Raw genomic sequence first — 17,065 nt, forward strand, 5'->3', positions numbered from 1 at the left:
GTACAAAAACATACATGATTTTACTGGAAAAGGTACACAGCAATAGTATCTGCACTGTTAAAACACTAATAGACACTGGTTTTTCTACTCTTAGAAAACCTCTAATTAGCTGGGATAGAAACTGTTAAACTTACAATTTATAAACAGCTACAAATAGAAGCCCTGGGATTGGTATCATGGAATATTGCTAATAATTGTTTTTTTTGCCAGGTACTTGTGTCCTGGGCCCAGATGCATCAAACAAACGTAACAAAATCTAAATCGTTAAAGTCCTTAACGATTTTGAAAAACCGAAGCATGCACCAAAAAAACAGGTCAAACATGTTCGTTGCGGTATCCAGAAGTACAATGTATCACTGAATCGTAATCCCCGTCGTAATCGGCCCCTAAATCATGCGCAGAGCAGCCAAGCGTTATGCTGGCTGCTCTGCGCATGCCACAAACGTCCAAAAAAAACCACAACACAAACATGTGGCTCCCCACTTCCCCCTGCACTAACCAAAACATTAAAAAAATCCAAATAGATCGGGAGGGGGCAAAGGCGCTCGTCAGGAGCGTCCTGTATGGGCGCCCTTGCCCTCCCCCCGAGATCGCCGCTGTTCCCCGCTTCAGCCGGTTTTAATAAAAACAAATCTCCAAATTTTTTCATCACCGGTCCCCCTCCCTTCCTGTGTTTCCTGTCCATTGCTCCAGGGCTCCACCTCCCGCCATCCTCCGCCTCCGCCCTCGTGCCCCACCCCCTGGGATCGTCGCCGCCGCTCCCACCCTCCACCGGACCCCCCCCCCCTCCGCATTACCATCCCATGCAGCGCCTCTCACCTGTATGTGAAGGTGCTGCATGGGATAGAACATCTGATCGCCAATTGCTTCTGGTTTGCATTCCGTTTTCGTTATCTGCTAGTGGCTTCAGAAAAAGGCCTATAATGCATGCAACGACCGCAAATTTTGTCGTTAGAGGGTCATTAAAGGGTCGTTAGAGTTTTGTGCATCTGGGCCCTGGCTTGGCCACTGTTGGAAATAGGATACTGGCTGGATGGGCCATTGGTCTGACCCAGTATGGCTATTCTTATGTTCTAATGTACTATGTAAACACAAAAAAGAACAGATTTCCGGTTTTGCTTTTTATTCTCTCTCTCTCTCTCTATACTGGGCATAAGCAGCACTGTTGAGATATACAGATACAGAAAACAGAGACCATCCATGCTCTGTGGAGTTTACAACCTAGCTGAGACATCAGCAAGAAGAATTTCTAGTAATCACTTAAGACCTGCACACATGTGCACAAGCATACACACACATACATGTACATAAACACATACTCACACATAGGGTTACCATATGTCCGGATTTACCCGGACATGTCCTCTTTTTGAGGGCATATCCGGGCAACCGGGCAGGTTTTGCTAATCTGCTCGTTTGCCCGCCAGCCTGCCCGTTTGTCCAGAAATCCGGACAAACAGGCAGATTGCTAGCCTCCCCTCCCCTTACTTACTAGTGCCCTGGTGGTCTAGTGACCTCTTCCGCCTTCAGGGAAGGAAAGAGCCCCCTCTTTCCTGGCCGGAGTGCTGCCCTGCATGCATCCTTCCTGTTGCTGATCCTCGGCGCTGATTCAAAAAGGCCACCGAGAGTTGAAGTGATCTCGCGAGACTTCATCTCTCGGCGGCCATTTTGAATCAGCGCCAAGGATCAGCAACAGGAAGGATGCATGCAGGGCAGCGCTCCGGGCAAGAAAGAGGAGGCTCTTTCCTGCCAAAGAGGTCACTAGACCATCAGGGCAGTAGTAAGGGGAGGGGGGGTGATAGGGAGGGGGGTGACGAGGTATGTGACAGGGGGAGGGGAAAATGTGACAGGGGGCGAAGCGTGGTGTGTGGTGGGGGCGGGGCATGTGTCCTTTTTGGGGGACAAAATATGGTAACCCTACTCACACATGCACATAACGCACACATATACAAGTGTAACCCTATGAGTTAAATTTTAAAAGATTACCTGGCTCCTTCTAGATCTGGTGTAGAGATAGTGAGCAGTGCAGTGAAACTGAGTGATCTGTGTGCATGCGCTGAGTGTTCCGCATGCTGATGGAACTCTCAGGAGAGTGACAAACAGCTCAGGCTGGCAGTTGGGAGGGAGCTGTATTGGTGAGAACATGTTACTAGGAAAAGACTGGAAGAAAGTTGATGCTGGAGATCATCACCTGAAAGAAAAGGCGCCCACCGTTCCAGAGAGCCAGAGAGAAAACAAAGAGAGCAGCTAAGTGACTGAAAATATTTTTAAAAAAAGTGCACGTAAGAGAAAATAGTAAAGGAAACCTGGACAATAAGGGAGAGATAACTAAAAGAAAAAAAAAAGAGTAGAGGAAAACTTACATGTTGAGATCCTTGGGGGTCTCCGGGGGTCTAAGGGACAGAAGAGGGGAGACTTTGAAGAGTCTGGTGTTTTGCGGAATTGAATGTACCTAAATGATTTATGTAACTAATATTTATACTTATCTGAAAATGCTCTCAATGTTTCTAGAGACTAAACTGATTTGTGTTGCAAAGCTGTAATTGAAATACATATACTACTATTTAACATTTCTAGAGCGCTACAAAGTGTACGCAGCGCTGTACAAACACAGAAGAAAGACAGTCCCTGCTCAAAGAGCTTACAATCTAAATAGACAAAAAGTAAAGCATTTAATATTTAAGCAGTCAAGCACAAGAGAACAGTCACAGAAGGACTGAAGATGTTGAAGGGTGGTATAATTGAAATACATATGTTAAATTTGCAAGTTGGTAAAATTTCATTAGCATTTAAATATAATTCCACTAATAAAAAAATATCTTCTTTTTATTGTTAAACTCCCTGGTTGGTGTTGAGTCATTTTGGGGAAACACTGTGACATATTTGGTACCATCATTGTAATACCTTGCTCTGCCACCAGGAGGTTTACACAAGCACACGTAAGTGCACACACAAGTGCACATACACACATCTGAAAACACGTACAGGCATGCACACACACACAGGCACAAACACAGTGCTTCAAGAAAAGAACTCAGGAGTCCTTTTACCAAGCTGTGGTAAAAAGGGCCCTGCGCTATCAGCGGGGCCGTTTTTGCCATGTGCTGCAGCCATTTTTACCACAGCAGGTAAAAATGTCTGAAAATAGCCATGGCTACGCGATAAAATTGCTCTTAACTTGTGGCCATGCGAGGGGGAGCACTTACCGCCATCCAATTTGGTGGAAGGGCTCCCACGCTAACCCAGCAGTAACTGGGTAGTGCGTGGTGCTGTCCAATTACCACCAGGTTAGCACCGCATGAGAAAATAGCCAGCTATTGTCCCTAGCATGGCAAATGGCACATGCTGGGGCTGGAACTACCACGGGTGCAGACGTTGGACTGGCCTTAGTTCCAGATTAGCATGCAGTAAGCCCACGTTGGCCTTACCGCTGCTTTGTAATAGGGCCCCTCAGCAACACAGGAGAAGGACACAGCTAGGAACAGCTTGCCCAATAAATGGACATCACAGGGAGGGAAATAGGGAGAATTAAAAGAGCAGAGGAATGCTCAAGCCTGAGAGCCTGTCTGGAGGGCACCCATTAAGTGAAAGATGGGGCTCTCTGTACCAGCAATGGCTAGCTTGAAGCTAGGGAGTTAGGTAGGGAGGAAAGGTTTGGAACAGGGGAGGGGAGGGTAAGTTAGTGGTAGGATGCGGTCGGTGCCTTCAGTTTGGCTTGCCATAGGGCAATTTAAAAGTAAGCCAGACTGGAGGCAGGCCTAATTGACCAGTAGCTGGATCGGGAGGGCGGAAAGGCAGGGATATTTATTGGAACGCCTTCGTGGTACAGGGCTTTTCCTGCTCCTCGAAGGCGATGTTCCCACCCTCCCTCCCTCCCTTTGATTAAATGGAGCCCACGTTAGGGCAGAGGAGGTATGAGGCCTTTGTTGCGGTGGGTGGTAACTCGAGCTACAGGGTCTCAGACTCGGAGGTCTGAGACGGGTTATAAATAAAGGATCAGGTGGCCTGGCTAAAAGTAGGCCTGGAGGGCCATGCAGACACCATGGGCCCTTGCTTGGCTGAGGCAGGTCTATGTAAATCACATCTGCTTTGCTGAAGGCGCAAGCAGCTGGGGGATGTCAAATTTGCCTGTTGAATACAGTTTACGTAGCTCGAGTTAATTATTTGTTATGTGAGTTGCACTTAAAGTTGTTAATAAAGAAGCTGCGGACTTTAATCCACACAGTAGTCCGACTCTTAAAAGCTAATAGGTTGGGGGAGGGGTGGTTTTGGTGTGTAAAGGGAAGAAGGGATCCCATTTCTGAAGTTAATGCAAAGCTGAGTCCAGAGTGAATGCACTTATAGGTGAAAAGAAATAGTTTCAACTGAATGTGGAAGCAAATAGAAACCAATGAAGAACAATGAGAAGAGGGCTGTCATGGCTGTAACACAAGTTTCACAACTGAATTCTGAATAGACTGTAGTAGTCAGTTCAGCTGCAGAGCAGAATTCCAAGCAGAAGGTGACATGAAAGAAGATAAAGCATTGGGTAATGTTTTTAAAAAGAAACTGCCAATTTTAGGGAAACAATACATTTTATTAATGCTTTTTAGCAATGTGTAATTGAAAATGAGGAAGGAGTCAAGGATAACACTGTTACGTGATGCTAGGGTCCACCTTAGGAGACAACACCCAAGAAAAAGATCTAAGTGCCATTGTAGACAATACACTGAAATCTTCTACCCAGTGTTTGGCAGTGGCCAAAAAAGCAAACAGGATGTTTGGAATTATTAGGAAAGAGATGGAATATTATAATGCCTCTGTATTGCTCCATGGTGCGACCTCACTGTGAGTATTGCATGCAGTTCTGGTTGCCATATCTCAAAAAGATATAATGGAATTAGAAAAGGTTTGAAGAAGGGCAACCAAATGATAAAGGGAATGGAACTCCTCTCATATGAGGAAAGGCTAAGGAGATTAGGGCTCTTCAGCTTGGACATGAGGGGAGACATGATAGAGGTCTACAAAATCCTGAGAGGTGTAGAATGGGTAAAAGTGAATCAATTTTATTCTTTCAAAAAGTACAAATACTAGGGAACACTCAACAAACTTACATGATAATACTTTTAAAATGAATAGGAGGAAATATTTTTTTTCACTCAACGAAGACTGGTAGTTAAGCTCTGGAACTCACTACCAGAGGATGTGGTTACAGTGGATAGCGTATCTTAAAAAAAAAAGGTTTGGACAAGTTCCTGGAGGAAAAGTCCATAGTCTGCTATTGAAATAAGTATGTGGGAAGCCACTGCTTGCCCTGGGATCAGTAACCTGAAATCTTGCTACTATTTGGGATTCTGCCAGGTACTTGTGACCTGGGGGTCCTTTTATTAACCTGCGGGATTGTGCATGCTTCCCACGTGCTAAAAAATTGAAAATATTTTTTAGCGCTGGGGGAGTGTTTGGGGGTGGAGAATAGGAGTGCCCAGTTCTAATCAGCTAGCGCAGCTGCATTGCCGTGCGCTAACAGTTTAGCATGTGGTTAGCGCGGGACCCCTTACTGCGTAAATGTCGGTGTGCTAATGGCCATGCATTAATTGGGAAATTAGCATGTGGCCATTGATTGAACAAATGGAAAATGCAGCTATTTTATAGCCACGCTAAAAGTGGCCTCAGCGCACGGGAAACCCATGTACTAGAAATAGTGCAGGTCATTTTTTTAGCGCAGCTTAGTAAAAGGGCCCCCTGGATTGGCCACTGATGGAATCAAGATATTTGGGCTAGACGGGCCATCAGTCTGACCCAATGTGGGTATTTTTATGTTCTTATATTATTGCTCTAATGCAGTGTTTCCCAAGTCCAGTTCTACAGTACCCCCCCCTTGCCAGTCAGGTTTTCTGGATATCCACAATGAATATGCATGAACTTGATTTGCATACACTGCCTCCATTATATGCAAATCTCTTTCATGCAAATTCATTGTGGATATCCTGAAAACCTGACCGGCAAGGGGGTACTCCAGGAATAGACTTGGGAAACACTGCCCTAATGCACTTTATTAAACTATCCCCCTTAGACTTCCTTTTATACAGGCCAACTTGAAGGCCGTAAGACACATTTTGAAAAATTACTATAAAATAATGGACTTTTTTGAAAGATGGTTCTCTCTCCATTTATGTAACAATATTCTGAAAAAAAAGTGTTAGCTTTTATACTTGATTATTAATCATGTAAAGGTCCTATTTACTCAGGAAGTGTAACATAGCAGCAGAGTATTTTAATCAAGCAGGGCTATTAAACAGCATTTAAAAAGTGATTTAAATGGATCAGATAGGATAAACTAAACAGTGCATTAGTTCAGGACAACGGGCACAGTATGTTCATATCTGGACTTGACTGTGAATTGGAAGAAAACTAAAAAAAAAATTCACAATCTTGAATGAAAGAATTATTAATCAACTTCTTTCTGCATAATGTTAAAATGAATTTGGTCTTGAGAATTAAAACAGCAGCTCAGAAGTCATTATGCACTATGATGATAAACCTGTCAGTAATGACTTTACAGTTCTTTCACGGAAGAAAACTGGGATTTACTGTTTTTAAATTATGTATTTATATTCAAAAATCAAAGAAATGTGGGATTTAACAAAAGTAGGTTAAAACAGCATAATATATCTGCATAATATCACTGTGATCTATAATAACTATGAATGTTTTTGAAGTATAAAGGAGATGGCCCCCCCACCCCCTCCCCTCTCTCCCCTCCATGAAGAAGGGCTAAAAAGATTAAGGCTTTTGAGCATGGAAGAGACAAGTGAAAGGAGATATGGCAGAAGTGTATAAAATCTGAGTGGATAGAATACATAAACAGGGAACAGTTGTTTACCCTTTCAGATAATGCTACGACCAGGGGACATTTTACGACAAGAATAGGGAGCATATTTATTTATTTGATTGGAAGCCAGTGTAGCTTTTAGAATCCCATCTATCTGCTCAGAGTGACTGCTCTCCTGTGGCAGGTGAGGCACACAGATCCTGCCTTGGTTTTTCTGCATGTAACTAAGATCTCTCTCCTTCCCCCATCTAGAAAGAAAACAGAGGCAGAACCTGGAAATGCTCGTTTTTATAGATTTCTGCTAACTCTTTTTATTTCTCGCGCAGAGCAATATTCTTTTTCCAGGAAGGCTGGTGAAGGGGGGAGAGCGAGGAAGCCCAGGCCCAGAGAGGAGAGGGCAGTATAGAAACACACAATTGAGTTTGAATTGGTTTTGTCACCTAGCTCAGCAGCCTGGGGCCCCTATGAGGTTAAGGATCCCAGACTGGAGCTGAGGCTTCCCTCAGCTCAGCCAAGGGCTACCACCCTCACTCCAGCTTGCCTGAACCAGCTGATCCTTTCCTAATTTTATTTTATTCTGGGGTCCCCCCCCATTCAATCAGTTCAGCTATAGCTCCAAAACCAGGACTGGAAGGGGGGCTTGAGAGGGTCGCAGCAGGGGGGTCCAGGGGTCAGGAACTCGGACTGGGGGTCTGGAAATTGGAGGGAGGGAGGGGGGTCTGGAACTCGAGGGGGGGGGGACAAGAGGGGAGGAGGGAGGGAATGCACCAGCTGTACAAAAACTAGAGGAAAAAAAACAGCGGGGGACGACCCTGAAACTCAGAGGGAGGGAGGGGGGTGACGACAACCCTGCAACACAGAGGAAAGGGTGACACGAACTGTGAGGAAGGAGCGGGGGCCCCTGGCACACACACTTACTCTCACACACACACTTTCTCTCTCTCACAGACACACTCAAACATTCACTCTCTCACACAGTCACTCTCACACATACTCTCTCAAACATACACACTCCGAGGAAAACCTTGCTAGCGCCCGTTTCATTTGTGTCAGAAACGGGCCTGTTTTACTAGTATCTAATAATTACTCATCTATCAGTCCACATTGTCACAAATATCTAATAAATCAGTGCTCCTGATCCCAGTCCTCGGGGCATATTCAGCCACTTGCATTTTTAGAATATCTGCAATAAATATTCCTTTTTTTTTACATAACTATGCAACTAATGATCTTAGCTCATATGATTTTATTGTATTACATATATCAAATACTGACAGGAATGCAATTTTGCATTACCAAAGCCACCATCTGAGGAACCTATGGAACAGCATTCCTGTAGGTCAATTCCTCAGAATTCGGAAACTGTGTTCACAACATACATTTGTAGAGCAAGCAAGTGAAATGTCCAGGCAATTCAGGCAGCAAGGGTACCCGCCCAGGATTGTTCATAAGGCTTATAAAAGAGCTTTTAATGTGCAACATCAATGGATATTACAGCCAACTGTTTCAGAACAAACTAGCATGACTTGTATATTACCATACACTCAATCAGTCAAAGTGCAAGATTTGATAAGAAGACGTTGGCATATTTTGTCAATTCATGCTCAGTTCCAACAACCTCCACGATTCGCCAATACCGGGGGTAATAATTTGGGGAAATTTGTATCTGTTTGTAGACAACAGAAGTCACCTAGGGTACAACAGATGGGACATTATAAATGTAATACCTGCACTTATTGTCAGTATGTGTGGGAAACCCAGTCAGTGCAAATTCCCCATACAAACTAAAAGATTCACATTATTACAATATAATGATTGCAATTCATAACAAGTTATTTATGGGATAAAATGTCCTTGCAATCTGGGTTATATCAGCCAAACTAGAGGAAAGATAAAATGTAGGATAGCACAAGATCTAAGCAATTTGAGAGTTCAACAAATAAAAGCTCCCCTGGTAGCACGCTGGATTACAGCATAGCATCAGATTTCGGAACTGCAATTTGTAGTGCTTAATCAGCTATCAAGGAGGTGATATCTCTCAAATGTTAATACGAAAAGAGCAGCGATTTATCTTCAATTGGAGGACCGCTATGCCACAAGGTTTGAATAAGGAGGTTGATTGGGTGACAATTTAAGGCCGAGGTTCTTTTGTCTGTTAAGAATCATTGGTGCTCTTATGCACATGTGTCGACGTCTTTTCGCCGGTGGCGAGCTATGGGGCATTACTGTTGAAGCATTCAGCTCTTTGTATCCAGGCAGGGAGTTTTCATGAATAGGTAAGTGTGAAGGATTTTATGATTTTAATGTGGTGAACTCTTGTTAATGTATTTGATATTTGTAGTACTCTGGATCAGGGCATAATAGCCAATTTCAAACAACATTATCGGGCACTTGTGCTACGTCGTCTGATGAACGTTATGGATGACCAGACTGGCAAGGATAAACGTGCTGTTGAACTGGCTCGTAATCTATCACTGTTGGATTCCCTACATATGCAGAAACAAGCCTGGAATCATGTTACACAGGCAACCATTGTGAACTGCTACAAGTGGGCAAGCTTTGTTAAGGATGTGGAGAGGGACGAAACAGATGCAGCTGTTGCAAACGCATCAGATGAATAAGTTATTGACATCCCAGCCGGTGTTACTGAAGAGAAGTTACATCGCTACGTAGCTGTTGATTACGATCTACAAACAGCTGACGACAGCACTGATGTTGAGATATGCACCTATACGCAGGCAACAACGGCTGATGATGAAACAGAGAATGAAATGAGCAGCGAGGCACATGCTGACGAAATTCAACAACCTCCTCCTGTCACTTTTGCAAGAGCGCTGGAGAGTCTCAACACCGTGCGGGCCTATCTGGAGGCCACTGGATGTCAGTGCTATGACAGTTTTTACCGTCTGGCAGACATAGTCTATGGAACTCACAGACCCAAAAGTGTACAGAGGACTATAAATGATTCAAGTAAGCCTAATGTCAGTTAACAGAGACAGTATACTGTACGTGTAATAATAAACGTTTATCAGATGTCAAGCTACTTTGGGTCACAACGGTTAAGTGCACGCTCCGGTTAACTGCATGCATTTCTTTGGTCCCAGACCCTTGCACTTAAGCGGATTGCACTGTATTTATAAACGTTTACAGGAGACTTTGGTTTAAATGTAGTTCTAGAAGTCTCATCCTAAAAGAACCATAACATTTGCATAAGTCTTTCATATAGATTTGTGTACCTCATTCCATTTCTATGACATGTCTTCTGGTGTCACAGCTTCCCTCATATACAGACAAATGACTTAGCAGCTGTTGTATGAGCAGCTGCTGAATGATCCTGCTCTCTCTCTCTCTCTCTCTCTCTCTCTCTCTCTCTCTCTCTCTCTCTAAAGGTGTCTCCTCTCCCTAGGTCAGCCAAAAAACAGGCCTGGATTTAGGCATAGACAACTGCCTGGTGTGCCAAATAATGAACACACCAAATATCACTGCCAAATAAACAAACTGTTCTACAGAAACTGCAGAAATACTTCCTACAATACACTGTAGAAATTGTTCCCTTAATGCTCTGGGATTATCATAAAAATCACAAAAAGGAGGAAAAGACCTCAAAGTGCCTGGGTGCCAGGGCAGACTGCCCACCAATGTCTTCAAAGCACTCACCAGGCTATTGCACATCATCTGCCAGAAACCTCCTCAAACCCATTTCTTACTTTTTCCTTTTTTTTTTGTTTTTGTTTTGCTTTTAATGTTTCAAAGAACCTTTATTCAAAAATTAGCATATAAACGTCAGAAACAACTTGCCCTGCTTATAAGAGCTGAAATCTTAAGTCCCCCCCTCCCCCACCCCTGTTGTATTTCTGTTTTTCCCCACCCACCTCCCTATGAAAATTAAGAATTGCATTTCATGCACTGGAACGGCTCAGCTTGTTGGCTGATCCCTGGGGTGAGGTGGCAATCATAACATACCGCCCTGCCCTAGCACGATACAATAAATGCAGGAGTTCGACCCTGGGCTGGGAATACGGAAGGGGGCGCCGCCGTCCCTCCGATCGGGAGCTAGCAGCACCCAGCGCCTCCCTCCCTGAACGCTCGCAGCCAGGGACAAGTGGAGTATAAGAAGGCGAAGGAGCGCCAGTGTTCGATCCCCGCTCCCGAGGCGAAGTCACTTCGGATCGGAGGTGCGCGAGAAATCCAGAGCAGAGCCCGGTCTGCTCTCTCCCCACCCCCACCCCAAGGACTGCGATCGCCCTCGTTTAGCCTCCAGCCCCACCTGTTGCTCTGGCGAAAGAAGTTTGGGAGCCATGGACGCGTTGCTGGTGAACCAGACGGAGGCTGCGCTGGCCTTCGGCAACGGGAGCAGGGGCGCTGACGGCGGCTCCCTGGAGGAGGTGCTGCGCTGCTGCACCCAGGCTTCGGTGGTGACCGACGACGGCTTCGCGGTTCCCTCCCCCGACGAGCGGAGCCTGTATGTCATACGGGTGGTGCAGATCGCTGTCATGTGCGTGCTCTCCCTCACCGTGGTCTTCGGCATCTTCTTTCTGGGCTGCAACTTGCTCATCAAGTCCGAGGGCATGATCAACTTTCTGGTGAAGGACCGGCGACCTTCCAAAGAGGTGGAAGCGGTGACTGTGGGCCCCTACTGACCGACCTGTGCAGGGCTGGGGGTGCGGGGCAAGACACCCGCTGAAACTGAAGCGGCCTTTGAAATCCATTGCCCTGGGAAGAAAGTGGCATCCGGAAGAAAAGGGAGTGAGTTTCTTTCCCCCTTTGGACACTCGCTGAGAGTGAAGCGTCAAGCCGCGCACGGTTCTTTACTCGCCGCAGAACCCGGCCGAAACTTCGGCTGGGGGGGGGATGCAATTCAACACCGGCAGGTCGCGATCGAGGAACTGACATCTAGGAGAGGACGAAAAGTCTCCAGGACCGGTGGAAACCAAAGCAGATTCGTTAAGGATGGCAAAAAGCAGAAGCTTGGGAATGTATTTGTGTACATAATAGGACTAAAGCACTGGATAATAAACATGTGGTTGATTGGAAACGTTTGTGCATCAGGTTTAATTGTAATATGCACGCTTCTGTGTCAGGTTATTTTCCTTACACAGAGACGTTTTGAAATCTTTGATAATAAAATGTTGTTGTTTTCTCGCCGGAGCTGCACAAAGTTTAAGGGTTTCGGTTATCTGTTTACTGTGCTTTTTGTATATTTGATCCGGTTTCTACCACTTAAGTCTAAGCTTACTGACCCCCCCCCCCCCCCTTTCCGTTTTTGTTCTTGCACCACTTTGCACAAGTACTCAAATGGGGAGGGTGAAGGGGGTGGCATGTTTCCAGTATATAATTTGCTTTTAATAAATTCATCTGAACTTCCAGACTCTCTTGCCTTTCATTTCGGTTTCCCAACAGTGTATTTGATTGTTAAAATTATCTCCGCGGTGTCTGATGAGATAATGGCTTGAGGTGAAGCATTCTCGCAACGCAAGCAGGGCAAAAATATAAGAACAAGTGGGAAGATTTTGCAGATGAAAATACTCCCGCTGCAACTTAAACTTTCTCCCAGAATGTGTAACAATTTGTGCTGCGTTTTGGTTTCTTGAATGAAAAGCGGGTGAGGGTTCGGGGGTATGAGTTTAGCGTGAGTGTTCCACACAGTATTGCATCAGCGAAAACCGAAATGTGCGTTACAAAAACCTTAGGAAGCGTTTATAGACTTCAGTCTTCATACCAAGTAATCTGCAAATAGGCATGAACTAAATTATCACTGCAGTGAAAATTCTTACCAAAATCTGATGTTTCACTCAACTTCAAACCCATGGGCACAATTTGACCGGTATTAGGCAGTTAAGCAGATTGATCTCTACCAGTGGTTTACAAATCATATTTCAGGGCATATCCTGCACATCTTATTTCATTAGCACTAGATTCAATTGCTTAGATAAGAAGTGTGGAGCCTGTCTAAATATTTGTAGTCAAAACTTTGTAATTGTTGTCATTAAATATCTGCATATATATATCTATATCTAAATATTTATATATGTTTGTCCTTTATTCCTGCTTAATGTCTAAACTGTATGAGCAGTTTCCTGATGTCATTTCTTGAGCTTTCCAGACAGTTTACAATCTTCTTATGCCATTAGTATAATCTTTGTGGGTGGTAGGGTGGAACGAAACAAGGACATGAGCGAAGACCGACAGCTTAAAAAAAAACTTAATGCTTCAATGACCCTAGACTTCCAGATTTTATTGACCTACAAAACAGAGAGATAAATTATTAAAAGTCTATTTTTAATGCATATTTCAAATTCTTATGATTGCAGATCCCCAAAATGCAAACAATTGCAGAGAACAGTCAGGTCCAATTCAGAGCAATGTATATGTTAAATATAATGTGTTCCTGGTCAACAGAGCCACTGGTGCTGGGTGGCTGAAGGAGGGTGATGACCCAGAGGTGAGAAAGCAGGTAGATAAACACAAATCATATGAGCAGAAATTTGAAGATGGATGCTGTATTGGAAAATCTTCCATTGCAATGAATAAAGACCTAACACTTTTACAGTTTGGTACCATTCACCTGCTGTCTCCTTCCTCACTCAGTCTCCAACCGTTACTAATTCATTAGAGCTATGGTAAAAGAAGGTACACATCTTACAGGGTAACTCATTAAAGAGAATGAAATTTAGAGGTAACGCTGTCCTTCTATAAAAGAAGGCAGTGTGCATTTTAGCAAAAGTCAGGTTTTTTTTTTTCTTTCTACAAGGCAATAGCATAGATCAGTTATTCCCAAACTGTTTCTGTTCACAGCATCCTTCGTGTCAGAGCAATTTTTCGTAGCATCCCTCCCCCCACCACACCAATCTCCCCCCCTCCCCCCCTTGGCCTCCATCTTTTTCTCTGTAGAAATATAACAGTGCTAGGGTGTCCCTATGACCAGCCCTCCAAATGACACACTGATTACGATTTATAACAAATTACTACTCTACCTATGAAAAGTTATTCCATTATTATACTTCCTCCTTGTACATCCGTATACTGCACAAGCCAACATCTTTGAAAATGTAAGTGAGATTAAATAAAAAATGCTACCAACAATAAAGAACGACAACGTGGATGCAGCAACTCATAAGTTTGCTTGCTGTGTTTTGAATGGGAAGGGGAAACAGAAACTGATGTATTGGTTTCAACTTTTTGACTTCATCCCGCCTCCTGTTTATCCAACCTCCTTGGCAGCAAAAGTGAGTCCCGAAGGCCGTCTGCTCTGTGTCCCCAGTGGCCGCACAAAAAACAAAAAGCAAGCGTGGGGCCGCAGCAGTCTTCAGGCATGCACTGTTGGCTCTGCTGGTCCTCTGCCCCCGCTGATGTCAACTTCCAGTTCCGGGGACAGAGGACCAGCAGAACTGACAGCACATGCTTGAAGGCTGCTGAAGCCCTGCATTTGCTTTTTTTTTTTTTTAATTGTTGTTTTGCAGCTGCTGCTGTCTGCAGAAGCGGTTCAGGTGGTGGTGGGTGGGAGGTCGGGATTTGCTATGGCATCCCAAAGAGTTTGCTGCGGTGCACCAGGGTGCTAAGGTGCACAGTTTGGGAACCGCTGGCGTAAATGGTATGAGATTTGCATAAATCTATGTATTTTAAACAAATCTCAGTCAATGTTCAGAAACCGCAAAACTTTATTAAAAATAACCCGTGGCCATGTTTTGCCTTCCAAGAGGCTGCGTCAGGGGAAGGCAATATCATCTTATTTTCTTTTTTGTTTTGTTTTATATCTATTACTTTTACAAGTGGTCTAACATGGTTACCACACCATTCAGTTTACAGAAAAATTAAAAGCAGGCAAATCAGAGGGAAACAATAAAACAAAGAGAAAAAGTGGATCTGGCTACAGACAGAATTATTATTATTATTTATTGCATTTGTATCCCTCATTATCCCACCTCTTTGCAGGCTCAATGTGGCTTACAATTCATCATGGATATTGGAAGTAGAAGAGAATATACATTTGGTTTTACAGAGGGTTTTGGGTTACATGGTAGTGAAATACATGATAGTGTTAAAGCAAAAGACGATATAAGACATTTCTGGATATATTAAAGATTATACAGTTACACGTGCTGATCTTTGTGATATATCTTGTAAGCTCTTTGAGCAGGGACTGTCTTTCTTCTATGTTTGTGCAGCGCTGCGTATGCCTTGTAGCGCTATAGAAATGCTAAATAGTAGTAGTAATATATCTTGTCGAAGAGAGGTTTTCAGTAGTTTTCGGAAATTGGTCAGTTCATAGACCGTTTTCAGGTTGCGTGGTAACGCGTTCCAGAGCTGCGTGCTCACATAGGAAAAGGTAGATGCATGCATTAATTTGTATTTCAGACCTTTGCACTTGGGAGGATGAAGATTAAGGAATGTGCGAGAAGATAATTCTATTAGGTCTATTAGGTGGTAATTCTATTAGGTCTAACATGTAGGCTGGGGCGTCACCATGGATGATTTTATGGACTAGGGTACAAAGTTTGAACGTGATGCATTCTTTAAGTGGGAGCCAGTGGAGTTTTTCTCGTAGGGGTTTTGCGCTTTCGTATTTTGATTTGCCGAATATTAGTCTGGCTGCCGTGTTCTGGGCTGTCTGGAGGTCTGGGTGGCCTTCCTAACCACACTATCACACTAATTATATCATACCTATACTACTGCTTATACTGCCTCCCTGCCTGCTAGCCCATCAGCCAACCTGCCTGCCGGTCTGCTAGCCCATCAACCAACCTGCCTGCTTGTCAGCCCATCAACTACCTGCCTGCCTTCAAACAGCACATCTACCTACCTGCCAGAATGATGAGATGAGCCAAAATGCAGAGGAAGCAGTATGTGTTTCAGCCATGACCACAGTGGTCCATGCCATCATAACATCATGACTAGACTACTGTAATGCCCTGTACAGTGGCCAAACCAAAAAGAGTTTGTATCAGCTCCAACTAATTCAGAATGCTGCAGCACGATTAATAGAAGGCTACAAGTGGCGTGACCACATCACATCCTTCCTGCAAAAACCAACACTGGCTACCAGTACCTTACAGGGCTAAATTTTAAAACTCTATGTTTGATTTTCAAGGTCCTCAGACAAAATGGGCCAGAGTACTTAAAGAATAAGTTAGCTCTTTATACACCTTTGAGATCTCTAAGGTCCTCTCAAGGATCATCACCATCTGTACCCTCGCCAAAAGAAATTGTATGATGTGATACCCACCAGCGAGCCTTTTCAGGAGTAGCCCCCATGCCCTGGAATTTACTCCTAGAGGGGCGTCTAACTCCAAGACTTCCTCTACTTCAGGAAGCAGGTGAAAGCCTGGCTCTTCTCCCAAGCCTTATATAGATTGACTGTACACTCATTCTGCACCTGGGCTAGTTTGCTACACACACTGTAACTTAGATCAGTTCCTTATCTCTTGCTTAACTATACAACAAACTGCCTTGAGTATAACTAACCATCAAATTATCCCAACTGACCAGTCTGAACCATGCATCTTGTTCCATCATTTATCTGCTTTTGGTTCCTCAGCTATATGGTTAAGCCGTATTGTAGAAAATCTATAGCATCATATCTAATGCACACTTATTAGGTGTATCATTAGTATTATGCTAACATTGTATTATATCTCTGGTATGTGAATTCCAGTGCTGTTAAATGCATATATTTTTGATAGTGTTTCACGGTAGTTCTATTATTACTACTACTACTACTACTATTTAGCATTTCTATAGCGCTACAAGGCATACGCAGCGCTGCACAAACATAGAAGAAAGACAGTCCCTGCTCAAAGAGCTTACAATCTAATTTACTGTTTTCAAGTTTATCTCATTTATTCTATTTATGTTTATTCTTGATTATTTTACTATTGTTATGCTGTTAACAAAATTATAAATTTTATATTAAACTATACCTACCGTATACCACCTTGGGTGAATCTCTTCATAAAGGCGGTTAATAAATCCCAATAAATAAATACTGTATTAGCTAAATGTTTCTGCTGTTAAATTGCTCGTGTATTAAGTCAGTGGTGTCCTCAACCCAGTGCTCAGGATACTCCTAGCCAGTCAGGCTTTCAGGATATCCACGAGACAGATCTGCATGTACTGCTTACATTGTATGCAAGTCTAACTCATGCCTCTTCATTGTGGGTATCCTGAAAACTGACTGGCTGCATGCAGCCTGAGGATTGAGTTGAGAACCACATTGTTAAGTTAATAAAATTGATGTGGCATTCTGTTGAAAAGACA

The 17,065-nt window shown here is 43.8% G+C and overlaps 1 protein-coding gene across 1 annotated transcript; it reads left to right on the forward strand.

Annotated features, from left to right (window-relative positions):
- The first annotated feature begins 10,846 nt into the window (after positions 1–10,846).
- Positions 10,847–12,070, forward strand: RPRM (reprimo, TP53 dependent G2 arrest mediator homolog). Its single transcript, XM_030209903.1, has one exon. The coding sequence runs from the start codon at positions 11,110–11,112 to the stop codon at positions 11,449–11,451; it is 342 nt and encodes a 113-aa protein (XP_030065763.1). The 5' UTR covers positions 10,847–11,109; the 3' UTR covers positions 11,452–12,070.
- The last annotated feature ends 4,995 nt before the right edge of the window (positions 12,071–17,065 follow it).

This window comes from Microcaecilia unicolor, chromosome 7 (genome assembly GCF_901765095.1).
Source record: "Microcaecilia unicolor chromosome 7, aMicUni1.1, whole genome shotgun sequence".
Taxonomy (NCBI): domain Eukaryota; kingdom Metazoa; phylum Chordata; class Amphibia; order Gymnophiona; family Siphonopidae; genus Microcaecilia; species Microcaecilia unicolor.